Source organism: Anoplolepis gracilipes, chromosome 4 (genome assembly GCF_047496725.1).
Source record: "Anoplolepis gracilipes chromosome 4, ASM4749672v1, whole genome shotgun sequence".
NCBI classification, from domain to species: Eukaryota; Metazoa; Arthropoda; class Insecta; order Hymenoptera; family Formicidae; genus Anoplolepis; species Anoplolepis gracilipes.
Genome location: NC_132973.1, coordinates 4,828,049 through 4,854,542, shown reverse-complemented (window position 1 = coordinate 4,854,542; position 26,494 = coordinate 4,828,049). Strand labels below are relative to the sequence as shown.

General features: G+C 37.2%; 4 protein-coding genes across 4 annotated transcripts; 2 read left to right on the top strand and 2 right to left on the bottom strand.

Annotated features, from left to right (window-relative positions):
• Positions 1-8: 8 nt before the first annotated feature.
• On the top strand, positions 9-3,290 carry Cog8 (conserved oligomeric Golgi complex subunit 8). The gene is made up of 10 exons (XM_072889510.1): positions 9-336; positions 410-481; positions 564-688; positions 770-1,045; positions 1,125-1,338; positions 1,434-1,594; positions 1,653-1,928; positions 2,009-2,197; positions 2,269-2,424; positions 2,507-3,290. The coding sequence occupies exons 1-10, from the start codon at positions 282-284 to the stop codon at positions 2,813-2,815; spliced, it is 1,833 nt and encodes a 610-aa protein (XP_072745611.1). The 5' UTR covers positions 9-281; the 3' UTR covers positions 2,816-3,290.
• On the bottom strand, positions 3,289-6,603 carry Cct3 (chaperonin containing TCP1 subunit 3). The gene is made up of 4 exons (XM_072889512.1): positions 6,402-6,603; positions 6,160-6,221; positions 3,920-5,057; positions 3,289-3,847 (listed from the first exon to the last, which is right to left on the bottom strand). Exons 1-4 carry the CDS (start codon positions 6,436-6,438, stop codon positions 3,432-3,434), a joined length of 1,653 nt encoding a protein of 550 aa, XP_072745613.1. The 5' UTR covers positions 6,439-6,603; the 3' UTR covers positions 3,289-3,431.
• Positions 6,604-7,065: 462 nt separating this feature from the next.
• Positions 7,066-11,673, top strand: Pi3k59f (phosphatidylinositol 3-kinase 59F). The gene is made up of 10 exons (XM_072891607.1): positions 7,066-7,729; positions 7,990-8,184; positions 8,239-8,668; positions 8,778-8,873; positions 8,955-9,569; positions 9,643-10,115; positions 10,207-10,395; positions 10,471-10,646; positions 10,718-10,792; positions 10,868-11,673. The coding sequence occupies exons 1-10, from the start codon at positions 7,656-7,658 to the stop codon at positions 11,266-11,268; spliced, it is 2,724 nt and encodes a 907-aa protein (XP_072747708.1). The 5' UTR covers positions 7,066-7,655; the 3' UTR covers positions 11,269-11,673.
• Positions 11,674-12,331: 658 nt separating this feature from the next.
• LOC140665453 (uncharacterized) lies at positions 12,332-24,668 on the bottom strand. The gene is made up of 4 exons (XM_072891606.1): positions 24,159-24,668; positions 23,582-23,875; positions 23,417-23,493; positions 12,332-23,304 (listed from the first exon to the last, which is right to left on the bottom strand). The coding sequence occupies exons 2-4, from the start codon at positions 23,755-23,757 to the stop codon at positions 14,111-14,113; spliced, it is 9,447 nt and encodes a 3,148-aa protein (XP_072747707.1). The 5' UTR covers positions 23,758-23,875; positions 24,159-24,668; the 3' UTR covers positions 12,332-14,110.
• Between the last annotated feature and the right edge of the window lie 1,826 nt (positions 24,669-26,494).

Below are 26,494 nucleotides of genomic sequence, written 5' to 3'. Positions count from 1 at the left end.
AATTCCATTCAATTCTCTCCTAAATAAGTTAACCTAGCGTTTGTCAAATTTTTACATGTAAAATTTATATAGTATCGCGATATAAGAAAAGGTTATTTATAATCTTAATTGATAAAAAGTATTCTTCGAGAAAACTAAATCATATTATGAAAAAAGGATCGTATTTAATTATGTAACATCCCTAAAAAGGTGACACCTGCCACCTGTCAATGTTTCATTTGTGAAACTAATATTTTGCAATAAATGTTAATCCTGATATCATCTGGCTTGCTCAAAAAATCATGGATATCGAGACGGAAAATGTAATAAATCTGGTATTTCCAGAAAGTATTCCAGGTAAGCCTAGTCTTGCTACTTGGAAATTGTTACTATATTGCTCACAATAATTGTATTTTATATATTGTTTTAGAATCGTGGAAAGAAAATCCTGAATTTTATCAGTACCTCTCAAAACTTGGTGGTTTTGATGTAGATCAGCTGAGTAAGGATATTTTTTATTAATTTACTTTGAATTTAAACTTTGCATTAATTGCATCAATAGCTTTATTCCATTCTAATTCCAGGCAAAGAACCCAATCATTTGTCCGATGAGAAAAATACAGTACTTCAGACTACACAAGAGTTGGTTTTTGCAAACTACAAAACTTTTATCCAAACGGCAGAGAGTTCGCGAGAGATACTCAATCATGTAATTTCAAGGAATATAGGCTTAAAGAATGCATTAGATTCTTCTCTAAAATAATTATATTAACAAATTGCATTATTTTAGTTCAATGAGACTGAAAGTCGTCTTGACAAGCTTGTAGAAAAAATCCCAAAATTTGTTGAAAAGTGTCAATCATTTTGTGACATTTCAAAGGATATTAATGCGCATCGAAGATTAAACAGCTTAACCCTGACACGAAATGCAGAACTACTTGAAATTCTTGAGATGCCCCAACTAATGGAATCGTGCTTGAGAAGCAATCAGTATAATGAAGCATTAGAATTATCTCAATACGCTCGTCAATTGGGAGTGAAACATGGAGATATCCCTATTATTTCGGTATAAGCTTCACTAAAATTCTTCGACATATCTTTCCTGTATATTTTTATTTTGACCTAATTTCTTATCGACATTTTAGTCTATAGTAGCAGAGATTGAAAGTAGCTGGTCAGGAATGGTAGGCCAAGTAGTCGGATCTCTAAGAGGTGATCTACCGCTTCCAAGATGTCTTCAGCTTGTAGGTTTGCTACGGTCAATGGATGCGTTTACAGAACCAGAACTTCGTATAAAGTTTCTTCAAGCAAGAGACAGCTGGCTCCAAGGCTTGTTAAACGCGATACCGAAAGAAGATCGTAAGAGTGTTTTTTCTTATCTGAATTACAAGTTACTATCAAAAGAATTATTGATCTATCATTGTAAGACCTATTGATTTTTTTTATGCTTGCAGCTAATCTTCACATAGCCAAAACGATAGAATTATCCAGGATACACTTGTTCAATATAATAACTCAGTACAAAGCCATGTTCAACGATGACGAATTAGTAATCCCCGGTCGCGACTTGACGCTAAATGAAGCTGCGATATTTTACCATTGGCTGGAAGAAAAGGTAAATGGGAAACGGATATAACATTGACAGAAATGTATAATTGGGATTTTTTTTTTAGATATCGCAGTTTCTTGCTACATTGGAGCAAGATTTACCGGGTGTAACGTCCATAGATTCCATTCTAGGCCAGTGCACGTATTTTGGATTATCGTTTGGTCGAGTAGGCGTCGATTTTACTGGTCGAATATCGGATATATTTGTGCGTGTTATCAGCGAAAAATTTGAACAAGACATTCGTAGGACGACCAAGAAGTTTGAGAAAGACATGGAAACGTTCACCTTGATCAATAAAACGCAACGGCTCGATATAAAAACGGAACCTGCAATTATTTCTGTAAGTATAAAATTGTATCTTAAAAAAAAAAAAAAATACATATATATATTGTTCTATGTAATACAACTATTTCTTATCAGGAAAATCCGCCTGAACAATTGGTAGAATTTTATCCTCTGGCCGAATATTGTAACGGAATAGTAACAGCGTTCAATGAATTGAGACTGTGTGCACCAGTGGCACTCTCTACTTTGTGCACAAAATTGCTGCAGGAATCGTTGCATAATGTAGCGAAAGCTATGCTGCTATTTTACAAACAAGAACAGCAAGTAAGTTGTCTTGGTGTTTTTTTTTCTCCACAAGTTAATTTGGTATGCTTAAAAAATGTGTTCTTTTACAGGCTTTTGCAGCAGCGGAACGAGAGAACATGGTCAAGTTTACGGAATGTTTGAGCGAACAATTGATTCCTTATATACAGTATTGTATACACTTGATTTTTCCACCTGCTCAAATTGCAATGCATTTGGGAATATCGGTCAATGTACTCCAAAAAGAGGTATATATATATATATATATCGCAGTAAAATATATATATAAAAATAGATATATATCTACAATAATGTAAAATTATTTTGTAGGAAGTTACGTATTTAAATAAGCAGAGTATATTAGAACCTGTGGCTGTACTGTTGCCCATTAGAAAGGATCCTTTAATCTCCAAATTAAATGTGTCTAATATACAACCACCATTAATATCATATGATTCAAAACCTTCCATTGCAACAGTGATATCTTTGCCAACAGAAAGTGTGGATTCTACCTCAAAGACTATTGTATTTGAAACTGAAGAAGCAAAAGAGAAAGAAGTTATTCAAAAGGGAGAGATATCGAATCATGATGTACAAAATTCGAAAAATTTTGTTGATAATACAAATCAAAATATTTAATTGTTAATTTTTAACACAATTGCTTGTTGTTTTACATTTGTGTACATATATTATACATAGATATACAGGATGTCCTGTAACTGGTAAAAAACCTGCTAGTGCAGATCATTTGAAGACGATTTTTTTCTCATCGAAAATATCGAAACATCCATAATTTCCAAGTTATAAGCGATTGAAAAAAGACGCTTCTTGCAAACTAAACTTTTGAATTAAAAAATTATCAAAACTACATTCTTCAGTTAAGTTAGTCTTTCAGATTTCGTTTACTTTAATAGAATTTTAATTTAAAGATTAATTACAAAGATATATAATGACAAAAATTGGAAAAATGATGACATCTCTCGATATGTTCGCTGAAGAAAAATCGACTCAAAATGATCTCAAGAATCTGCCGTAACAGGTTTTTCATCAATTACAGAACATCCTGTATACATATATATTGGAAGTAGTGTAAATAAAAAAATTTTTACGACTATGAGCAACTTATTTTTAATACGTGAAAATGCATACAGAGAAGATAAAAATTCAATAGACGAACCTGCGAGAATGCAAAATACTTGAGTCTTAAAATAGACGCAAAGCGATTAGGCTTCACCACGGATATCGAAAATATTATTTATTCTTTCATAGATTCCTCCGTGACTTGACTCGGCTGCGCTGTTTCATTCTCGTTTTTCTTCTTTTTGATCCCGGAGACTATATCGTCGATTCTTAGTAACAGGATTGCGGTCTCGATCGCCGTTTTGTACGTCTGTAACTTTACAGATAACGGCTCCCATATACCGTATTCCTTCATGTCAACCAATTTACCCGTTTCCCCATCAATGCCCCAAGTGGTTCCTTCCGTCGCGTGTTTTGCGCGTAATGCTGTTAGAGTTCTAATGGTATTCGCACCGCAATTCTGCGCCAGAGTCCTGGGAATGATTTCTAAGGCCTGTGCGATCGCTTTGTACGGCCATTGTTCCATACCTGCAAGACCCGCCGCTTTTTCCGTTAATAATCGCGATACAGCCATTTCCACTGCTCCGCCACCTATAAAATAAAGAATTATAAGGTAAGTATGAGATAATTTTGACAAACATAAAATAATAATCTTATACATACCTGGTACGAGTTTCGGATCGATGAGAAGATTTCTAGCGACATGCAACGCATCTTGTAAATTTCTTTCAGTTTCATTCAGGACATCTTTACTGGCTCCTCTCAGAATAATGGTACAGGCTTTAGGATCCTTGCACTCTGTGATGAAACAGAAATAATCGTCGCCGAGTTTCTTGATCTCGAAAAGACCGGCTCCCGTGCCAACATCCTCTTCCTTTAATTCCTCTGTACGATTCACGACGGTGGCACCGCAGGCACGAGCGATTCTATTAATGTCGCTCTTTCGTAGCCTGCGTATCGCGGATATGCCGGCTTTGACAAGGTAATGCTGAGCAAGATCGGATACACCTTTTTCCGTTATCACGACATCCGGTTTCACTGAGATAATATCTTCGCAGATCTTCTTTACATGTTCCTCTTCTAATTCTAGAATCTTCGTGAAATCAGTATCCTTCATTATCTCTATATTCGTCTGAGACTCGCCCTTCTTGTATTCCAATGGGCAATCCAGCAGCACTATTCTCGGATTTTTTATGTAACGTTTCATTTTTGGATGTGTCACATCCTTATTGATCATTACACCCTTTAAGACAGTACTGTCCTCTATCGTGCCACCTGGTATTTTTTCTACCTTGGCATAACGTTTGATGTCGATCTCTCTTCTGCCATTTTCCTCGAGCATTACCATATAAACGGCGTCCAGGGCAATCTGGCACGCCAATTCGGACCAGCGTCTAATAAACTTAGTGCCTATACAGGAATTAATCACCTCGATTAATTTCTTTTTATCATTGCAATCCAAATCAATGCTGATCTGCTCGTTAAGAATCGTGACCATATCTTCTAAGGCCTGACGATATGCTCTTATGATGACAGTGGGATGCATGTTCTGTTCCAAAAATGGTTCAGCAGAGGCCAAAATCTCACCCGACAAGACAATGACTGATGTGGTACCGTCTCCCACCTCCTCATCCTGAGTCCTGGCAATTTCTATCATGGATTTTCCAGCAGGATGTTGCACAGTGATCTCACGTAAGATGGCATTTCCATCGTTTGTCATTACAATACCGCCCATTGGATCCATCAACATCTTCAACATAGCTTGTGGACCCAGACATGTTCTAATGACATCAGCAATTGCCTTGAAAATAAAAATAAAAATAATGAAAATCAAGTTTTGTTAAATTAATGGTATATATAAATATTGTATATATTGTATATATAAATAATCTAAGTTATATTTTTGGATCACCTGCTTAAATTGTATTTTGACTAAATAAGTCAAGATCACAATATTATTTTGTCGAATTTAAAAATCAAACTATATATGTGTCAGATCATATTATAAAAATTTACAAACTATGTACAGGAAGAAATCATTTATACCAATCAATTTATACAGATATATACTATTATAGAATCCTATATGTATAAGTTAAGGAGGAACTAGATGGATTAGTCAAAAGTCAATATACATTTCAAAGGTTCATAAATTTAACATTGAGTAGAGTACTTTTAGCATTTTAAAGTAAAATTAATAATTAATTTAGGAGTTAAAGATTTGCCTTATAGAATATAATTTATAACCTTAAAATTATAAATATTATATCCAATTCTTTTATAGTGCTTATACAATGAAAATTTTATAGTGATTATACCGAAAATTTTATGAAAATAAAAATTTTAATTCTACAGGACAAATATTTAACTTATAAATTAATTATTAATTTTATATTTGAAAAGACTGAAAGTGGCTTGTGTAATGTCAAATTTTTAACGTATCTGATCTGTCCAGTTCCTCTTTAAGAATGATAATATATGAATGAATATAAGTTGATTAATGGTTGCAGCTCAGAATATAATTTATAATTTCAAAATTGTAAATATTGTATCCAACTCTTATAGTGACTGTACAATGAAAATTTTATAGCAATGTATAGAAAATTTCATGAAGATAAAAATTTTAATTCTACACAGGGCAAATATTTAACTCATAAATTAATTATTAATTTTATATTTGAAAAGACTAAAAGTGGCTTGTGTAATGTCAAATTTTTAACGTATCTGATATGTCCAGTTCCTCTTTAAGAATAATATATGAATGAATATAAGTAGAGTAACGATCAGGAATCGCGACTAGATTCACGAGCGGTCAGATCCTTGCCACTTTAGAGAACCGCACGTGGGTGCGAGGAATACCTTATAAGGTGATACTTGGCCGGCTGACACAGTTGAATACTCACCTTGCCCGATTGAATGTTCTCCCTCTGCACTTTCCTGCCGGTGTCCCGTTTCGTGTTCTGGCCTGCAATAATCAGAATATTTGACATGATCACGGTTTTTTATACACGCAAGAAAAATGCCAAGCAACAAATTTAAAAGACGATCGAATAATTTTCAGATCGTGAGATATTTCTGACGCATGCGTGCCCTCCTTCTAGATCCGAGATCGACGATCTCGTGAATGAGGTAACCTTTAACTTACTCAGAACTACAATCGGCGCCGCTCCCGATCCAAACATCGTGTTTACAGCTCTTTTACTTTGTTATTATATGACCTTTCGACAATTGTCGGTGTGTATACCGTGACTTTCCAAAAAAAAGAGAGCGAGAAACGCCGATCGTATATATTTCCGGAGTAGAAAAAGCACACGAAATGCACGGGAAACGGAGACTCACAAAGCACGAATAACGTATTTGATAGAGGGACCGATAGAGTTGTGATTTCGCGAATATCGTAGCTCGATAATGATTGGACAATTATTATAAAGCATGATTTACATAGAGGGTTTTTTTAGAAAATTAATTTTTTATATATGTTATAAGAAAGATGTTTTATATTTTAGTATATTTACGATTTCTGATTAAATGTTAAAATATATGCCGAATAAAACACTTATTTTCTTATTATTACGTCACGCTGGCGATAGTCACGTGTCAGTAAAAAAAAAAAAAAAAAGAAAACGTGTAGTTTATACGATAAATATGTATTAATTTTATAAATTATTAAAAAACATTAATATTTTTTATAAATATAAATATGTATATAAATATAACAGTTTACATTGTAAATCACACTTAAGGCATGTTATATATCGCAGTAAAATAAATTAGCATCAAAGGGAATATTTGTTGATTTTCAAATTTCCATCGAATTTGTTTGACACTTTTCCATAGCATAATTGATGTGATTAAAAAGAATTCCTCGAAATCTTAGGAGAATCTCAATGTATATATTAAACATTTGTATGATAAAAAAATATAGATTATTTATGATCGTTCTAATCAAATTCCAATTAACTTAATCAGCGATTAACTTGAAATATTTTCATTGATATTGGGAGAGGAGTTATTAATTTTTCATTGCTTTGTATCCCGTGAAAAGATAAGATTACGAACGCACGAATTATATTGTGGGAAATTTTGCAATTCTACCAGTTGAAATAATCTCCTTAGATCGTATCGTTTAAAATAATTTATCTCGATGCAATGTAATGTCAACGATCAGCTGCTTCGTACAATCTTGGCGGGCTAAATTTATCCTGCACGTGATTTCTCCTCTGATGAATGACATACGAATGATGTGCATACGCTTGTGTATTATTTACACACTTGCGTTTACACACTTGCCAACGCGAATTGCGACAGTATCACAGACTGTGGCAGTATTGTGGATGTGATGCACAGTGTGATGGAAAGGGGCAGGTTCGCGTCGAGTTTTTGATTAATTGACATCACCATGATGGAGAGTACGAGCGATAAATTTTTCTACGTGTACAGTTCTTCATTAGATACCAGGATACAAGTCAAGATGTAAGTTTCGACATTCGTTTTACGTCACTTTTCGATCGACCTCAGGTTATCGGACGATAAAAGTACATTCTTTCCGTATGATGCAAAGATTAATTATACCAGTGTGAAATATAATCGGATCAGAATAATTAATGCAACAATATGGGTGTATCCGACCGTCTGGTTGTTGTCTTTAATACCAATTGCACATGTAATTTGTAGGATGACGTCCTTGCGTTTAACTTGTCTATTAGACACGTAATATTGCTCTATTATTTCAGAGGTACCTTAGAAGGCAAGAGACACAGACCTGAATATGACGAGTTGCTTCTCGATCCTCTACTCAAGTACTCGGGTTTGTATGAGACGGGTGGGATTCGTGGCGATTTAGCCGCATCTCTTCAAGTATGGGCTGGTGGTAGACCATTAGCTCTGCCTGTACATACAGCCTACAAGCACTTCACATCTCGTTGGAAGTAGGTTGCATTTATAATTTTACATATTGTTAGCATTAATTGTGATATCTTTAGTTGGAACCAGTGGGTGTATCTACCTATCTCTTATACGGATCTGCCACGCGATGCACAGCTATGCATAACTCTGTACGACTGCGGAGGACCTGGCAGACAGCTTCCAGTGGGTGGCACAACTATTTCGCTATTTGGCAAGCATGGAGTATATCGACAAGGCATGTTGGATCTTAGAGTATGGCCTGGAGTGGAAGCTGATGGCAGTATTTCAACCAGTACACCAGGAAAAGCCAGAGATCATGGAAAAGAACAAATGCAGAGACTCGCTAAACTAGTTAAGAAACACAGAAATGGCCAAATAAATAAAATTGATTGGCTGGATAGGTTAACTTTCAGAGAGATCGAATTAATCAATGAGAGGGAGAAAAGAGCATCAGAATACTTGTATTTGATGATAGAATTTCCAGAAGTCACAATGGATGGTGTACCGGTATAAAGCACAATTAATTTAAAGTACTTTTTGTATATAAAAAAATAGTGTGTATATATATATATATATATATATATATATATATATATATAATTATTTTTTCTTTTAGTATTCAATTGTGTACTATGAAAAAGATGGTGACGAAGTTTTTCAACATAGATTGCAACCAGACGTTGTAACACTTCCTGATTATGAGATTTTACAAGTAAGATTTTATTTAAAAAATATCATGCTTCAAGTTATATTGAAATAAAAGAAAAAAATTAATAATTAATTTTTCTTCCAGGAGAATCTTGTAGAGGCAAAACATCATAAATTAGCTCGTAGTTTACGCAGTGGCGGTAACACTCGTGAATTAAAACCTACGTCGACGGTGCGGGACGCCTTAAATACGATATTAGGATATCCATCGACAACTGCACTTTCTACCGAGGAACAAGATTTAATTTGGAAATATAGATTTTACTTGTCTAACCAGAAGAAAGCGTTGACCAAGTTCGTAAAATGCGTTAATTGGAAAGTCGCCGGTGAGGAACGTCAAGCCTTGGAGATGTTAGCTTTATGGGCACCACCAGATTCTGAGGACGCCTTGGAGTTATTGGGACCCGCGTTCACTCATCCGGCCATTAGAAGATACGCGATTAGCAGACTCAATCAAGCCCCAGATGATGATTTAATGTTGTACTTGCTGCAATTAGTGCAAGCATTGAAATATGAAGATTTTGAAAGTATTAAAGCTGCTTATCAAAAAATGTTGAAGGAGAAGGAAGATAAATTGGAGTCAAAAAGTTGGAATACCGAAAAATTGGAAAAAAGCGAAAGATTGGAGAAAATGGAAAAAACTGACAAATTAGATAAAGACATAAGAAATAGTGATTCCACATCTACTCCAGTTACAACTGTAAGTTGTCAATCAAACATTTCTCTATTATTTTAATATCATATCCAACGTAATATATTATATTTCTTTGCAGTCTAGTGAATCGGAGAGTCAGTTATCAATGAGCCAAGAGCCGCTTATGGATCTAGCATCGTTTTTAATTACACGTGCTTGTCAAAACTCGATGCTAGCTAATTACTTTTATTGGTATCTCTCTATCGAATGTGAGGATCAAACTGATCCCGCGATAAGCGCCAAACAAGATACTCGAGTCAGAGAAATGTACGTCACTGTAATGAAAATGTTTTCCATGACGTTAGCACAAGGGAATACCATTTGGCAAAAGAGAAGAGCGTTTCTTTTACGACAAAAAGTGTTCATCGATCAGTTGGTATCTCTGGTAAAAGCCGTTGCGCGAGAAAGCGGAAACCGTAAGAAAAAGACTGATAGATTGAGAACATTACTCACGGATCCAGATCCAGCATTCAAGATTAATTTCTCGAATTTTGAGCCAATACCTTTCCCACTGGATCCCGAGATTTGTATTAAAGGAATTATTCCAGAAAAGTACATACTCAAATTATTCGATTTATTATTTATGTTAATTTATACATATATATATATTATACTCAAACTTACTTTATATTATTTTATTCAGGGCAAGTCTCTTTAAGTCTGCACTCATGCCATCAAAACTTACATTCTTGACAACAGATAATACCGAATACATAGCTATCTTTAAACACGGAGACGATTTACGACAAGATCAATTAATTTTACAAACAATAGCACTTATGGATAAATTATTAAGAAGAGAAAATTTAGATTTAAAATTGACTCCATATAGGTAAAATTTTTTTACATAAAGATACATATTATTTTACATAAAGCAGTCGTTTCATGATTTTTTAAATTATTTCAGGGTACTTGCAACAAGTACTAAACACGGTTTTGTACAATTTATCGAATCCACAACGGTCGCAGAGGTTTTAGCTAATGAGGGATCAATATTAAATTTCTTTCGAAAACACCATCCTTCGGAAACCGGACCTTACGGAGTGGTACCTGAAGTTATGGATACTTACGTTCGCAGCTGTGGTGAATATAAATATATCTATTTTTAAAAAATGAATGACTTATTGTTATTTAATTAATATTCAAAATTTCAGCTGGCTATTGCATAATTACATACGTATTAGGCGTCGGCGATCGTCACTTGGATAATTTACTTCTCACAGCATCAGGTATAATTTTTTAAATAAAAAAACTTTATATAAAATTCTACTTTGTATAATATATGTATTTTTTTTCCTTTACAGGCACACTCTTTCACATCGATTTTGGCTATATCTTGGGTAGAGATCCGAAACCTTTACCTCCTCCGATGAAACTTAGTAAGGAGATGGTTGAAGCTATGGGCGGCGTCGGTTCCGAACACTATCACGAATTCCGGAAACAATGTTACACTGCGTTCCTTCATTTACGCAGGCACGCCAATTTAATATTGAATCTATTCTCGCTAATGGTGGATGCTAGCGTTCCCGATATCGCTCTGGAACCGGACAAAGCCGTGAAGAAAGTCCAGGACAAATTACGATTGGATTTGACCGATGAAGAGGCTGTACATTACGTGCATAATCTTCTGGACCTGTCTGTCACCGCAGTGATGGCCGTGTTAGTGGAGCAACTCCATAAATTTGCGCAATATTGGAGAAAGTAATGAGACGAAACATACACCAATGTACAGCGAATTCATGTAAAACTGTGTTCCTCTTTTCTATAGAAACGCGACTTATTGCTTTATATTGTATATAAAACGACCACAGTATGTTTATAACTTGTTAATATAATTTATTGTATTTTGGGAGTATTTTAGGCAATAAATATTTGATAAGAATTATCACTTTTATTGCCTAATATTATTTCAGCCAAGTTTGATGACAATATTATTAATGAGAGAGAGAGAGAGAGAGAAAGAAAGATAGAGATAGAGAACGATTCTTGAATGTATATAATTATTATATCTTAAATATGTGAAAAAAATTATTATTAAACTTTAGACAAATAATTTATAAAGTATTATATTTCATGCCTTACTTTATCAAAATTTTAATAAAAGTGTGCCTCTAATTGTAACTATTATTTTTTTTTTTTACTCTACGAAATATGATTTAATTGGTAATAGGATTATTAATCGCATAGAAACGACAATATATATTCATTGTACATGTAATCTGTTATGTAAATACTCGTATATTTATTTTATTCTTAATTACAATCGTGTATGTGGTGCACACAATAGAAATATAAATGTAAATAGATTTATATTGTTAGTGTTGAAAATATTAGATTGTTATATATGTGAAACGCAGAGTACTATTTTAATTCTTCAGTATCACTTTTTATGTCATTTATGAATTTAATGAAGTCAAAACATAGCATTGTATACATGTAGCATACATACATATCTCATTTGTATCAGAAAATTTTTCTTTAATAGAAAAAATGTAGTTACATATATATATTTTCTCATCTTACAATACTATATGCTATTTGTAAGTATATGCAAATTTTAATATATATATATCCAAAAAAAAATTATAGAACATTAACAATTCAGTCCATCCCCGAAGATTTCTCAGGTTCTTCTTATATTCTATGATATTATATAGAGTTGATCTGTATTAATGTGATACAATAATTCATAAAAATTTATTTCATCTTCCGATATCGACGTATAATATGTATGTACATACGTGGCCATAATTAAAAAAAACGCCACGTGAAATAAAAACAGATTTATTCATGAAATAACACAAAAGGTTATAAAGAATATAGTATATTTTTTACGACATTTTGTGATAAATCTGTCTTGCTTGAGGAATGCACGATAAATATCCTCGAAATCATGTCTACTCTGCATAATTAAAAACTTCACCTATCGTTAAAAATGCTCCATCTCTGAAATAAATCTTTTTATTTAAGACAATATAGATTCCAAGGTAATTTAGGCATCTCAAACACGATAGATTTTCTGCAATAAAATTTCTACACGCGTTCCTTTTACACATCAATTGTCTCATTAACACATAAGATACACATTATATTAGATGAAATAATAAACATTTTTATTTTCCATATATATGTTGTCTATGTAAACTTTTTATCCTACAAACTAAAAACATAAATCGCTAATAATAGAGACCGATCCTCGTTTCGCTCAGAGCCTTGCACACAATTTAAAAAATTATTACATTGTTCGCATATATAATTGAGCAAAGCGAGGCGTAAACTTATCCGCGAAAAAGTTAAGTCTTCAAATGAGAAAGTTCTCATTTATATCTCGCATCTCTGCCAAAGTATATTGTTTGATATATAATAAGACATATTGTGCCTTTTGCATCAGTATAGTAAACTGGGCAGCACTCAAAGTACAAACTACTAGAAGGATACCAAAACAAAAGAAAATGTCAATTTCGATAAATGTTAAAGTCAAGTGTATTGCCAGAAGCACCATTGGATTCACTACAGGTTCTATTCTTTTTTTTTTTTTTTTTTTTATATAATTACATGAGCTCTCTTTCTCTCTATCTCTTAGTACTGTGTTTTATAAATGAACTCCCTTACGTTATATACGATTGGAGTAGAGCAGTGAAATCTTGGGATGTCGATTATAATTCTTCTCCTTCTTTTTGGTTTTTTTCGAATACTTCACTTGAATTATGATTTTATTATTCGTCGATTATTAACATCTTGTTAAAATCCTGCGATTTTCACTTACTACTACATCGTAAACACACAGAAATATTGATGGAGAAAGCGAAAGTCCTCCATCTCTCTGACATAATCTTTATATTCTAAAGAAAGAATAGTAATATATATTCTTTACATATACAGGTTGTTCCTGTCACCTTCTCAAATAATGATATAAAAGAGATCTAGTCTCACATATTTTTACTTAATACATGTTAAGCTAGGTGTTTTTTATCCACCGTTCGAAAACGTGACACAAAAAATACATCCTGTATAAATAGTTGGTTTAATTTTTACGTGATTATATATACATTTCCTCGTTCATCATATCAAACGTCGATGACGGTAAAAATCAAGATATAACGATATAACGCAATAATGAAACCATATATGTATGTGTGTGTATGTATATATATATATATTATATATATATATATATGTATATATATATATATATATATATAATATATATATATATATATATAATCCTTTCGTAGCGGATAAAATTCTAAAAACGAGTTACACATATTCGCAATTTTTTTTGTTTTTCATTTTAACACGCATAAACACACGCACGCATGGGCGTACTTGTTTGTGTACGTAGGATCTAATTTTACCTAACGATAAACCTTAATACTAAATTTTATCTTAAAGTGTCAGCGCTTACTTAATACATAATAATTTTATCTTAATATTATAATATTTACATTTGAAAGTAGACTAAAAAGTCTGTATGTTGACGAGCTGCGACCGATAGTCTATTTCAAGCGGGGACTCTTCCTCGTTACTATCTTGTCCCCCGCAGTATATTACCTGTCCATAGGCCTGGTGGCTGGCACGGAGCTCTCCACGAGGTCGTGCCTCTCGATCGGCGAGTTTTCCAGCGTGTAGTCCACCGGATATCCTTCGGAATAAGTCGGCGTGGCCTCACCCTGCTGCCTCAATCTCAGCTCGCCCGATCTCTCCTGATAAAAGCTCTGCGATGCCTCGATGTTCGGCGATGAGGATGACGACTGTTCCGTCTTACCGTCCAGATCGTCCGTGGAGTAGTAGCTCTGGCTCGCCTCGCTTTCGGGTCTGCTGGGATCGTAGTAGCCGGACGAGATACTATGGCTGGTGTAATTGGGCGTCTCCTCCTCGGCCGGCGCGAAATAACTTTGACTCACCTCCTGTGGATTGCCCTCGTAGTAACCGCCAGCTGTGACGTGCTCCTCGTGCGGATCCTCCTCCAGTCGGGAATTTGCGTCCTGGTCAACGGACTCGTAGTAACTCGCCGTTACTTCCTGGTGATGGGTGTAATAGCTGGATGGCTCGTTCCGATGATCGCCACTTTCCGTGACGAAATTCTGCGAACAGGTCTCCTCCAGGCCGGGCATAGAGATCGGCACCTCGTATGACGTCGACACGTTCTGCTCGACTATTACCTGGTCGTCGTAGCTGGAAGTTGGCACGGAGTCCACATGGTGAGTCGACGTGATGTCGGGATTCAAGTTGTACGACGAGGAGGTCGGAATCTCCGGCACGCCGTTGTCGTGGATACCGGCGTGCTCCGCGCTCACCGACGTATCTGGTATTACACTGGACGAGGCAATGTTGAGTTCCTCACACGGCGGAATTTCGTAGGACGACGTACTTATCGCGCTCTCCTGATCCTGATCGCGCTCCTGGTTCTCGGGTGTCTCCGGCACGTAGGACGAGCTCGCCGTCTCGTCCTCATTCAATCCGGAATTGTTCGTCGACACGGACGACGTGCCGATACCGTCGGCGCCGATGTCGTTGGACTGCGACGGTATATTGCCCTCTTGACTAATCTCGGCGTCAGTCTCCATGTCTTCCGTCATGTTCTCTGCTTTGTCGACCTCGTAACTCTGCGTGGGAAAACTCTGATCATCGATTGCCTCGTCGACGATCGGTCGTTCCCCTTGGCTTTGTATCTCGTTGAAGGATTGCGTCGGTGCGTTTACGTTGGCCTCCGCTGAAGCTTCGTACGACTGAGACGCCTCGTTGATCTTTGAATGTTCGAAGGATTGAGTCGGCGGTTCCGTCACGACGGTCTCCTCGTCCGTCTCCATTGACTCGTATGCGATCGATTGCGTGGCCTCGCCCGACGAGCTCTCCAGCTTGCCGGCGGACTGACTAGGTAGATCCGCGGAGTCACTGCTGATGGACACGTTGAACTGCTCGTATTGAGATTGCGACGGCGTCTCTTGACTAGCTTCCGCGATCGCCACCTCCTCTTCCTCGAAATGCAGTTCCATGCTCTGGCGCAGACGACGCCTGTCCGATTCTTCCTGCGACGACGGCTCATCCTTTTGAGTATCTTCTGCGCCTCGTTTGTCACTCGTGCTACCAGCATACAACTCTGATTCTACCGCTTCGTCCACCTCCATAGGCGTCACGTCGTTCGTGGCATTTAACAACTCGGCTGGTAGAATTTGCGATGCTGTTCGAGTCTCTTGGTTTGACGTACCAGCTACCTGTTGATCTATCAAATCAGTTTTACCTTCGGAAAACGTTAGCTGCTTTAGCTTGCCTACTGCATCCGCTTCATGTGATTCGGCTTTAAGCTCGCTCGAATCAGTCACTTCAAAACTAATCTGTTCTATGGACTCTATTCTAGAATTTGATTCGGATGTAACCGAGATGGTTTCGTCTATTATCGGTAGACTAGTCAGCGATGTATCACTCTTCTTATTGTCGCCTTTTTTTTCTCGCGCCATTTTCATCGTACTCGAGGCGCTATCTTCCTTAGCCGGTTGCTGTAGAATCAACTCTTCCGTGATAGGAACTTCCTGAGAAGAATATACTTCCTGCATCGTCGCGATCTGTTTTTTGTCAAAACTCTTGGACTTGTCGATCGATGTAACCGATTTCTGCGAAGAAGCTGAAACTTGATGTGTGGATATGATCATTTCTGATGTTTCCGCGATGTCGTCCAATGGCACATGTTCCACGGAAACTGTTGGCGCCTTGGAGACCAGCATCTCCGAGACCGGTACATCCACGAACGTTTGTTCGGCGAATTGTGAATTGTCCGCATACGTGTCATCGATGATCGGCATCGATGGAGTTGTTTGTATCTGTGGATTCTCTAAGACTATACTGCTCGGCATGGTAACCGTGTACGAGACCGATGGCGTGATCGTGATCTCGGTGTTCTGTATATTTTGCGTCTCTGCGGCCGTGATGTTATTCTCCAGATGTGGGATGACCAAGTATTGAGTGCTCGCGGGAATCTTCGCGCAATCAATATTTCCGCTGCTCGCTGCCACCGCTGCCGAGCCCTCGATAATCTCGCCAATGTCCGGCATCGAGTTGCCGGGAATCTGAATTTGCGACTCACCCGTAGCAGATATGTAGGAGATGCTGGGATTCGTAATAGTGATTGGTAGCTCGAGAGAGGACGGGATAGTGGATACTACCGATGTGGAGGTCGAGTCCGTCGACTGAATTGGCAGGTTGCTTGGTACTTCTAGCGGCGTCATGATCGGCTGGTTCAGAGTCAATGAAGTTTCCAATACCGATGGCGATGATATCGGTTCCGTCGGTGGTATAATGGTCGACTGTAATATCGTCTGATTGATAAGACTCGTCTGAGTCAAACCGGTCTGGGTCATGACGCTGCCAGATGCTTGATTCTCTGGCAGGTTGATCTCTTGTTGGAAATCCGTGTTAGCGAGAGCAGCCGCCAGTATGTCTTGATTCGACGTCTGTATGACCTCCGACGGGGGGAAACTTTCAGTTATAATTGTCGTTTGACTAGCCTCCGTCACATTGGTCTGAATATTCGGCAAAACACCGTTGTCGAATTGGAGAACAATGTTATCCAAGGTTCCAGCTTCTCCCAAAGAACTAGGATCTATATATAGGGTTCTTGTGCCGTCAGGATTCTGCGTGGTTCCCTCCAATGACATAAGAGTATTATTATCGAGTGGCTGTATCTGACCTTGTTCATCAATCGTAACTAACACGTATGTTTGTGTACCATCACTGCTTTCTGTCGGCAGGGCCATGATTTGTGGTTGCGCGGCCACTTTCGGTTCTTCAGTTTTTTCGGTCGCATCGCCGCTGCTCTTCTCGGTTTGAAGTTTCTCAATTTTACTTTGTTCTTTTTGAATGATATCCGGAAGCTGAACATCTGTCTTGACCTTCTTCTCTCTATCGCTGATCGGCTCCAGCGGAGGTAACGCCACAGTTGTAATGATATTTGCGTTCGTCGTGACAGTGCTTACCGAATTCATAGCGATATTCAGCAGATTCTTCTGCGCCTTACTTGAGGCGTGAGATTTCGTGGAGGACTTCGGAGGAGTCGCGAGGGTTGTCTGTTTCGATTGGGCGACCGTTTTAGCAGCGATCGGCACGTTAGCTGTCGTTGCGGCGATTGTCTGTTTCGTATGGATACTCTGCATCGTCGTTACAGCTGGTTCCTGCATTTTCTGAACGATAAATTTCTGCTGAGATTTCGTCTGGCGACCAGTTTTCGGAATAATAACTTTTTGCACGGTTGTGGTCTTCATTTTTGACTGCACTTGCTGCGGAACCATGTTTACTGTCTGCTGGCCGCCGCTTGACGAAGCAATGTTAATAGTGGCAGCGCCTGGTTTCACTACTGCTTGTTTACTGCCTTTCTTACCATGCGACGTGCTCTTTTGAGCCTGTGTCCCTGTATTTGGCAGAATCAAAGTACCAGCTGGTGATTTTCCGGATGATTTCGCCTGCGAGCCTGCAGCCGATATCGGCACCTTTGATGACTTTTGCAATATAGGTAGCTGTACCTTTTGTTGCACCGATTGATACTGTACTTTGCCGCCTTTGACCGGACTTTTGGCAGCAATGGCCTTCACCTGTTGGCCAGTTATCGGCGTCAGGATAGTACCTTTGCTGCTGACGATGGCCTGCGGATTTAATATAGTTTTACCAGCGAGAGCTTGAGATACCGGTGTTAAAATCGCTTTCGAGCCGCTTAGATTTTGAGTTTGCGGAGATAAGAGAGTCGCGCCGCCCTTCGCAATTAAAGTCTTTGAGCCAATAATAGTCTTCCCACTCAAAGTCGAGGCACTAATTGGAGTATAAATACCACCCTTGGTGAGAATTCCCTGGGGTAATGTGCCTAATAACGCCGTTTTTGCAATAGTACCTGAAATTGGAGTGAGTACACCTTTGGAAGTGATTATGCCCTGCGTATTAATAATCTTATGACTACCAGTGGCTAGTTTTGATGTGGTGGGTGAACCAGCGACAGCGGTGTCAGCTTTCGGCGCAATAATTTTCGAAGTGATTATACTACTCTGCGGACTGATCGGACATAATATCTGGCCCTTGCTCGTCACGATTCTCTTGCCGCTCAGAGTCTTAGAAATATTTAACGGTACCATTTTGGACTGACCTGACGTCAGTATGACGACTTTGTTACCTTGTTGAATCACTTGTGCGTTGCCTGCTGCTTTGCCGGTGGTCGGAATGGTAATCTTCTGTTGAGTACCGGATTTGCCTTGAACGCTGTAACGCAATTGTTGAGCGCCCGCCGTCTGTACGACGACGTATTTACCTTTCTGTGTCAAGAGAGACGGTGCTTTGCCGGTTGATTGAGCGTTCTGAAACTTCAAACCCTTTACACCGCCAGTGAGCGGTGGTACCAGTGTTTTAACGCTTGTGATGGTCGGTTTCGCTTTGCTTTCTTTTTTCAATATCGCCGGCATGCCACTCTTCTTCTTCGTTGGCGACGTCTCGGCTGTAGTGGTCTCGTTCGCAATCTTAAATTGAGTCTGTTTAGTGGGTGATATTATCTGCGTGGTCGGAGTAAAAGAAAGTGTTGCTGGAATCGAACTGGAAGCAGGTATGATGGAAGATATCACGACGGGCATCTGTTCAATGCTCTCGGGCGTTAACACATCTTCGCTGAGGACAAATGGCATTGAATTGATATCCAGCTCCATTTCCGCCAGACTTTGCGAGCTCTGTTGTATATACTTCTCTGTCACCGGTACGGTTACGATAGTTTGTGTCGTGGGCGCGCTGCCTTGTTCCTTGTTCTGCGTCTCTAAAAATGCACCTGTCTCCTCTGTCTTTAAAACTTGTAGCTTCTTAGTCAGAGACATTTGCGGACTGGTCAGATTGGACTTTATAGTTTTTAACTTACTATTCGAAGGTAAAGTTTCTATCTTCATTATCTTCGCCTTGGGTCCACCCTTTTGATCGCTTTTCTTCATGACATCCATTTCCAATTTATGTTTTATACTCTTCTGTGATAGTTTGTTCGATTTCAAAATTTGCACTGGTTCAGTCAAGGCAACATTTTCTATTATTCGCGGCATTTCGCGCTTTTTTACTGGTACACTGATATCGGATAACAGAGAAGATGTAGATACAGATGAAGTTTTCGGGATTTCGCCCAATTTTTTAACATCAGAGACAGTTTTAGCATTATCTTCGGAAACAGATGTTTTAGACATAATAACAAATTCGTTGGGCGATGAGCCAAGCAGAGTATCAGTAGTTCCGAAACTACTGTCTTTAATTTTGTTTTCAATTGCCATCTTTTCCTCGATAACTACTTCGATATTTTCCAAATTACTCACAACCGATACATTTGATACATTTTCTTCAATTGAAATATTTTCAGAAATTCCTAAAACTTTATTCGGTTCGTCAATTTTTGTACTTTGTACAGGTAGAGCAACAATATTTACTTTAACTTCTTCAGTTTTCTTCTTGGTAGCCTTCTTTTCCTTCTTGCCTTTAGGTGACTCAGTACTTTCAATAATGATCTTCTTCTTATCGATTTGTAAAGTCTTCAAGAAAGCTTCCTGGAATGTATTGGCTGGCCTTTCTTCCAAAAACAAATCTTTGTCTTTTTTTCCTTTACCTGTTTCTGGAGTGAATTTACCTTTATATCTTGTTTGCATAGGAGATTTCTTGGGAGTTAATTGTTGCTCAGTTATCGTTTTGGTTGGACTCTTTGGTGTATTTTCCGCAACATCTGGTTTGGATGCAGCAAATGACTTTTCCAGTGGTTTTAATTCAAACTGATTAACATCTTCTGATTTTTGCAATACTTCTGTCTCATGTTCCTTTTCATTTAATTTATTTAATTTTTCCTGTACTTCAGAATTTTTCAGAGTTCCCTGCTCTTCTCTTTTGGTGTCCAAAATTTTTGCGATTTCATCCGTCATTTTACTTACTGTTGCTTTTATCACTATTTCATCCTCTTCATTTACTTTTTCTTTAACATCATTCTGAGATTCAGACGGACGTTCAAGTTCGATTTCAATCTTATTTTCAGACTCAAGTTCAGTCGCTACAGTTTTGTTAACCTCCACATCTGTATCAAAAAGATCTACTTGCGATGACTCAAATTTTTTCATTTGAGACTTTTTTGGCGGTAACATATCCACACTTGTTTTTGAAACATCTTGCTGCGTTTCAATTTTATCGATGACATCTTCAGTTTGCTCTAGATTTGAAGGCTCCTTCTGATCCTTAAGATTCTTCTCAATATCTTTATTTGGCTGTAATAAATTTATCTTTTCTTTCACTTCTGATAAGTTCTCGACAATTTTATCCGAATCAAGTTCTATTCCTTCCATTTTATTTGCAGTCAACACTGCAGTCATTTTTACATCTTCCGAAGAGATATCTATATCAAGTTTTGTGACAGCTGTTTCATTCAAAGCTGCTTTTATTCGTTCTTCGAGTACATCGCATTTTATCTCTTCAGACTTTCCTTCTTCGGATGTTTCTTTTTTAGAGACGCTATCAAAAATTTCGTGTTTTATATCGATTGATGAGACGTTGGTACTGTTTTCAGCAACAGCTGATGTTTGATCTGATACTTCTATTTCTTCCTTATCCCTTTGGGTGACGAGTCCGCTGCTCTTCTTGTCAGCGTTTTTTGGACGTCTGCCTCTTCTAGATTTAGTTATAATTCTCTCGGAAACTTTAGTTTCACTTTCAGATTGACTCTCATCTGTCTTGAACGCTTTGTAATCATCAGGATCTTGAACATATATATCGGATTCTAAATATTTCTTATTCGGTTTACGTCTTCTACCGCTGTATGATCGATCTGTATCAGAATCTGAAGTCTTTCGTTCGATTTCGATTTTTTCGTTCAAACGAAATCTCTTGCTTCCCTTACTGATTTTTGCTTTCGGACTTTTGTCTGTAGCACTTTTATTAGCCATTCTCGCATTTTTCCGTGGTCGCCCTCTTCCCCTTTTGACTAATGTCTGACCAATACGATTACTTGAGAGACTATCATCAACACTTTGATCCCGATCCAATAGATCAATGTCTGAATTTTCGCTTTGTTCAGGCATAGTCTCTGCAGATTCGGACACGGTTTCATCTTCCGTTTCCGTAGTAAATCGTTCCGATAAAGTATCGTCCGCTTCTTTCATAAACGTGTTATCATTAGATTCTACGATCGTGTCCTCTGAATCAGCTTTCTCAGACTGAAGCAATTTGTCATTGTTATGTTTCACATCTAATGTTTCACTCTTTTTCTCCAATGTTTCATTACTTTTTGTTGGTACATCTTTTGTTGGTGTGATAATTTTAGATTTCTTTCCACTATGCTTTGGAGAATGTTCATTATTATCTCTGTCTTCAACTACTTCTACAATCTCCAGTGCAGCCTCAGAGGTGTTAATATTAGACTTCTCTTGATCATTTTTTGATTGAATATTCTTGTTTTTCTCTTTATCTTCAGGTTGTCTTACTTCTGTTTCATCTTGTATATTCTCATCGAGCTTTTCATTCGCTTTGGTTTCTTTCTTATCTTGTTGATTGTCACTTCCTTGTATTATTTCCATTATTTCATCAGCTTTTAATTCCATATTTTTACCTAGTTCAGATATTTCGGCTTCTCTCTTCATTTCATTTTTCAAAGCTTGACTCATTGCAAATTCCTTGATAATTTCTTTTTTCAAAGATAAATTTTTTTCACCAAATACTCTTGGAATTTTTCGTACGGGTATAGAAGGTTCACTCAAATCATCCTCATCAAAATCGAAACACGATAACCGCGATTTCTTGTCATCTTTGTCAGAGACATTTTTGCTTTCACTGTCAGAACTTGAAACGTCCTTTTTTGGCGATTTATTGGATGTTTCATTGGACACACTGCTAATTTTAATGTCTGTTTCAGACTCGGATTTTTTATCAAAATTACTCAATCGTTGTATCATTTGTATTGATGATAATTCTTCAGTGTCTTTAAGTAATTTCTCTGTTTCCGCTATAATGTCATTATTCTCTGCAGCACTCTCATTGTATTCTTTATCGTCGACACTTGATTGATTCTTCATAGGTGAACTGCTATTCAGAGCATTAATTGTTTCTTCATCTGATTCATCCTCCCAATCGGCTAACAGTTTTTCACGTAACTCTGGATCGGTCTTCTTCTTCTTACTGGCTTTCTCATTCTGTTTCGAATGTCTTCGTTTACCTGATTCCAAGCTACTCTCACTCTTCTTTTTGCTCGATTGGCTCTTATCTTTTCTTACATATTTGCGTTTCGGTGTACTCGTATCGGAAATTCTACTGCGCGATTGAGAATATGTTTTCACCCTCGATCGCGGCGGCGGCGATTCGCCAGATCGATGACATTTTATGTGACATATGATCACATTAACGCGCGAGGAAGTAAAATTACAGAAATGACAACGATACACTGGGGAGCCTGTATTAGTCGGAGTCGATGGTAAACTGGTGGGCTGCTGACGAATGCGAACTTCATGATCGCTTTCACCTCGCAAGAAGCGCGGGTGTGTGATCTTTTTTATGTCCGCGCCATCGCTTCGTCTGTGTCCATCTTCACGCTTCTTTTTCGGAATCTTCTTCTCGCCGAACAGAGCAGAAATATCCGGCTTTTCTTCTGGAGAGAATTTTCCTTGGTTCAATATGTCGGGATCTCCTCCCGTTAACTTTTCCGCTGTCTCTACATCGCCTGGGAACTTGTCCATATAACTGCTACCATCTTTACTTTTGCTCCTATATTTATCTATTAAATAAAATTTAATGAAACTTAATTTATGAAGAAATTACTGAAGAAGGTAGTCTGCTTAGACAATCAAATTAATATATTCAAGAGAAAAAAATGTTATGATGCTTACCTAAACCCTTTCTAATAAATTCATCTTTGAGCGTACAATTGTACTTGTAGATCTGTTGATAGTTCTTTACAAATTCACTAAAAAAATTAATTATTTAAGTTTAAGTTACTACTTTCAATAATTTATTTAATGATATACGCTAAAGTTGAGATTTCTGTTACTTACTAGGTATCCTCTTGAAAAAATTTCACAGCAGCAATGATCGGCTTCTTTTTAAATTCTATTTGTATATCTTCTGGCAAATTATTCAATCCAGTAACTTGGCCAGGCCACCAGCATGCCCCCAGTTTAACCCAAACAACATCTCCATCCAGATAGTCGATTTCCGTTTGCTCACACATCTTGGCTTAATATTTGATCGAGTTCTCTCATAAAATCAACATTGGTAAATACCAAACAATTTCTTATAAATTCTATTCTTATAGAAATATCAGCAATATCGCCCAGGATCAATATATGCTACATGACAAAAAAGTTTCTAGGATTATATTATGGTCTTAATATATAACTTATTGAGAAAAAAACAAGATGCCTTTACAACTACATACAAAAATGTATATATGTAAATAAATGCGAAATTACAGCATTTGATAAGATGTACAAATTGCACTTTAAAATTATACTCTTTTATGTTTTCATAGTTATTTCTTTACTTTCACAGTGTCTAAATACAAGAATCATCGAGCACATTATATGCATAGATTCTCTCCATAGTCAATGTACAATATCAAAATACACTTACAGTCACCAGAAACTGTTACTGTACATCCCTCAAAACGTTCTCTCGCATCTGCAAAACACACAGCAACTGTCTTTCAAACAAATCTTCTTCTGGAGTACTCAGCATACTCCTTCGTAGCTACAAGGAGACAAGGCTAGAGCTTAGCTTCGGATAGTAGATCTCTCTCGACGTTCTCGTGGAAAAGCAGAAACGCACTCGGGGTTACGTGTCTCGGTGCAAACGTTTCTACATCCAACAGCAGCTATGTCGGGCATCTTAGCCCGCGAGTCGCGTGACAAATCCTGTCCGTCTTCGGTTCATGCAGATTCCTGGTCGTCCGCAAAAATCCGTCGTGATTCGTTCCCGCCGATTTAACGCGAATATATACAGGCACGTTCACTGTGTGTGTGTGTGTGTGTGTGTATATATATATATATATGTGTGTACACAGTGCGTCGAAAATTAACGCGAGCGTCGTCCCAGGAACGCAACGGTGGAAGGCGCGCGCGCGCGCGCTACTGGCTCTTTCTCTCTCTCTCTCCCTCCCTCCCTTTGTCCCCCTCTCCCTCGCGCTCACTCGTTCGTTCTCGCGGCACCTTGTTCGGACTCTCGGCACGTAGCACTAGGAGGCCGCCAGAAATAACGCCTCGACGCGCGATTCCGCGCGCATGCAACCACCAAGGGAAAAACAGGCGCCAGCTGAATTCAGGCTACGCCGAAATTCTGACGAAGGCAACGTAGTTCAGAAGGCGCGCTACGTCGCTCGCGCAACACAACATACGTAGTACATGGTCTCAGTTACCCGACTTGCAACGGGGCCCCGCACGGTGGATAGATGCGACGTCCGAATGTCTGAATGTGTAGACCGAGTACCTCCCTCTCTGTCTCGAACGTGTTGTCGCAGACCTGCCAACTGCGCCGCGAGTCACGTGCGCGCGCGTTTCGAGTTTGACTGGACTTGCAGGTTCCGCAGGGTGTGCGAGACGATATGCTATTCCTCCAGAAAATTTTTATAAATCGAATCGTTGATTAATTTGGAGCGAAATATGTGACAGCTGATTATAAAACGTGCTTTTATCTCGTACAGATGCAAGAATGTATTTAGATATTGATTAACATCCGATATGTATACATAATAATATATAAAATATATATGTATATACGTATATGATAATGAGTCTGTTGTTTCACTCATCTGCACTTTTTACATCTGCACTTTTCTATAATATTTTTGTTTCCTCTCTTTCTAGATAAAATTGATACGTCATTTGAAATAGACGGAAGAACACATATGCTGTGGAACAGAAGATCATTGCATTTCTTATATATGCATCCGTTGATGATGCGCGGCAATAATGAAACTGATATAAGTTCTGTGACGAAAAGGTAAACATTTGATAAGGAGAAAGACGTTTAACTTTCATCCAATTGGAGGCTGCAAAGTGAGTGTGTTTATAAATAAATTATATGATATATTGCATGTTCGTTGATTATAAAATTCACATTTTAATATGCGCCTGAAAACATAATAATAATATTATATAACTAATTTTTATTCATTAAATAAAAATGCAGGTTATATATTTATGCACTTTCAAGATTGTTGAATTTAGACATGTACATTAAAAAATTTTTTTCTCGCGAAAAAGAATTTTTACGTGTGTGTATGTGAATCGTTTATTATTATGTATTATCTATATCTAATACACATGATATTAATTATTTTCTATTTTATCTTGCTATTATATTTTATTTCTCATAATCTACAAGATTTTTTTATTATGCAAGAATTTTTAGCCAGATGGTATTTGAATTTTATATCGCTAATTTTTGTTGAAAATAACATTTGTTTCATTTTCTAATAATATACACAAAATGATTCAGAACGAGTGTGTAACAAACTTTGACAAATTTTTCGAGAGATTATTAAAAAAATGTTATAATTTAGGTCCTACTCTCCACACTCAATATTCAATAGTTTTTGTTTTTCAAAAACTATTTTTCACCAAGCATATTATTTTACACTATATATATATAATAGCAGCAAAATTTTACAAATTCTTTAATTACATGTAAAATATATATTGAGATCTAATATATGTTATTTTTTTTATTCGGATTCAAAATGACCTGCCAAAGTTTCTTACATTCGTTCTGAATCACCCTGTATTATTTTTTAATTTTGTTGCAAAAATTTGTAATGTTTGAATAAATGTTTTAAAATTAATAATAAACTTTTAGAGATTTGGCAAGTTAACAAGTCATTAATATAAGTTTTACAAGTATATATATATATATACTCAAAAAATGATAAAAATTGCATAAATTTAAAAGAATTTACTTTTAATATAATTTTA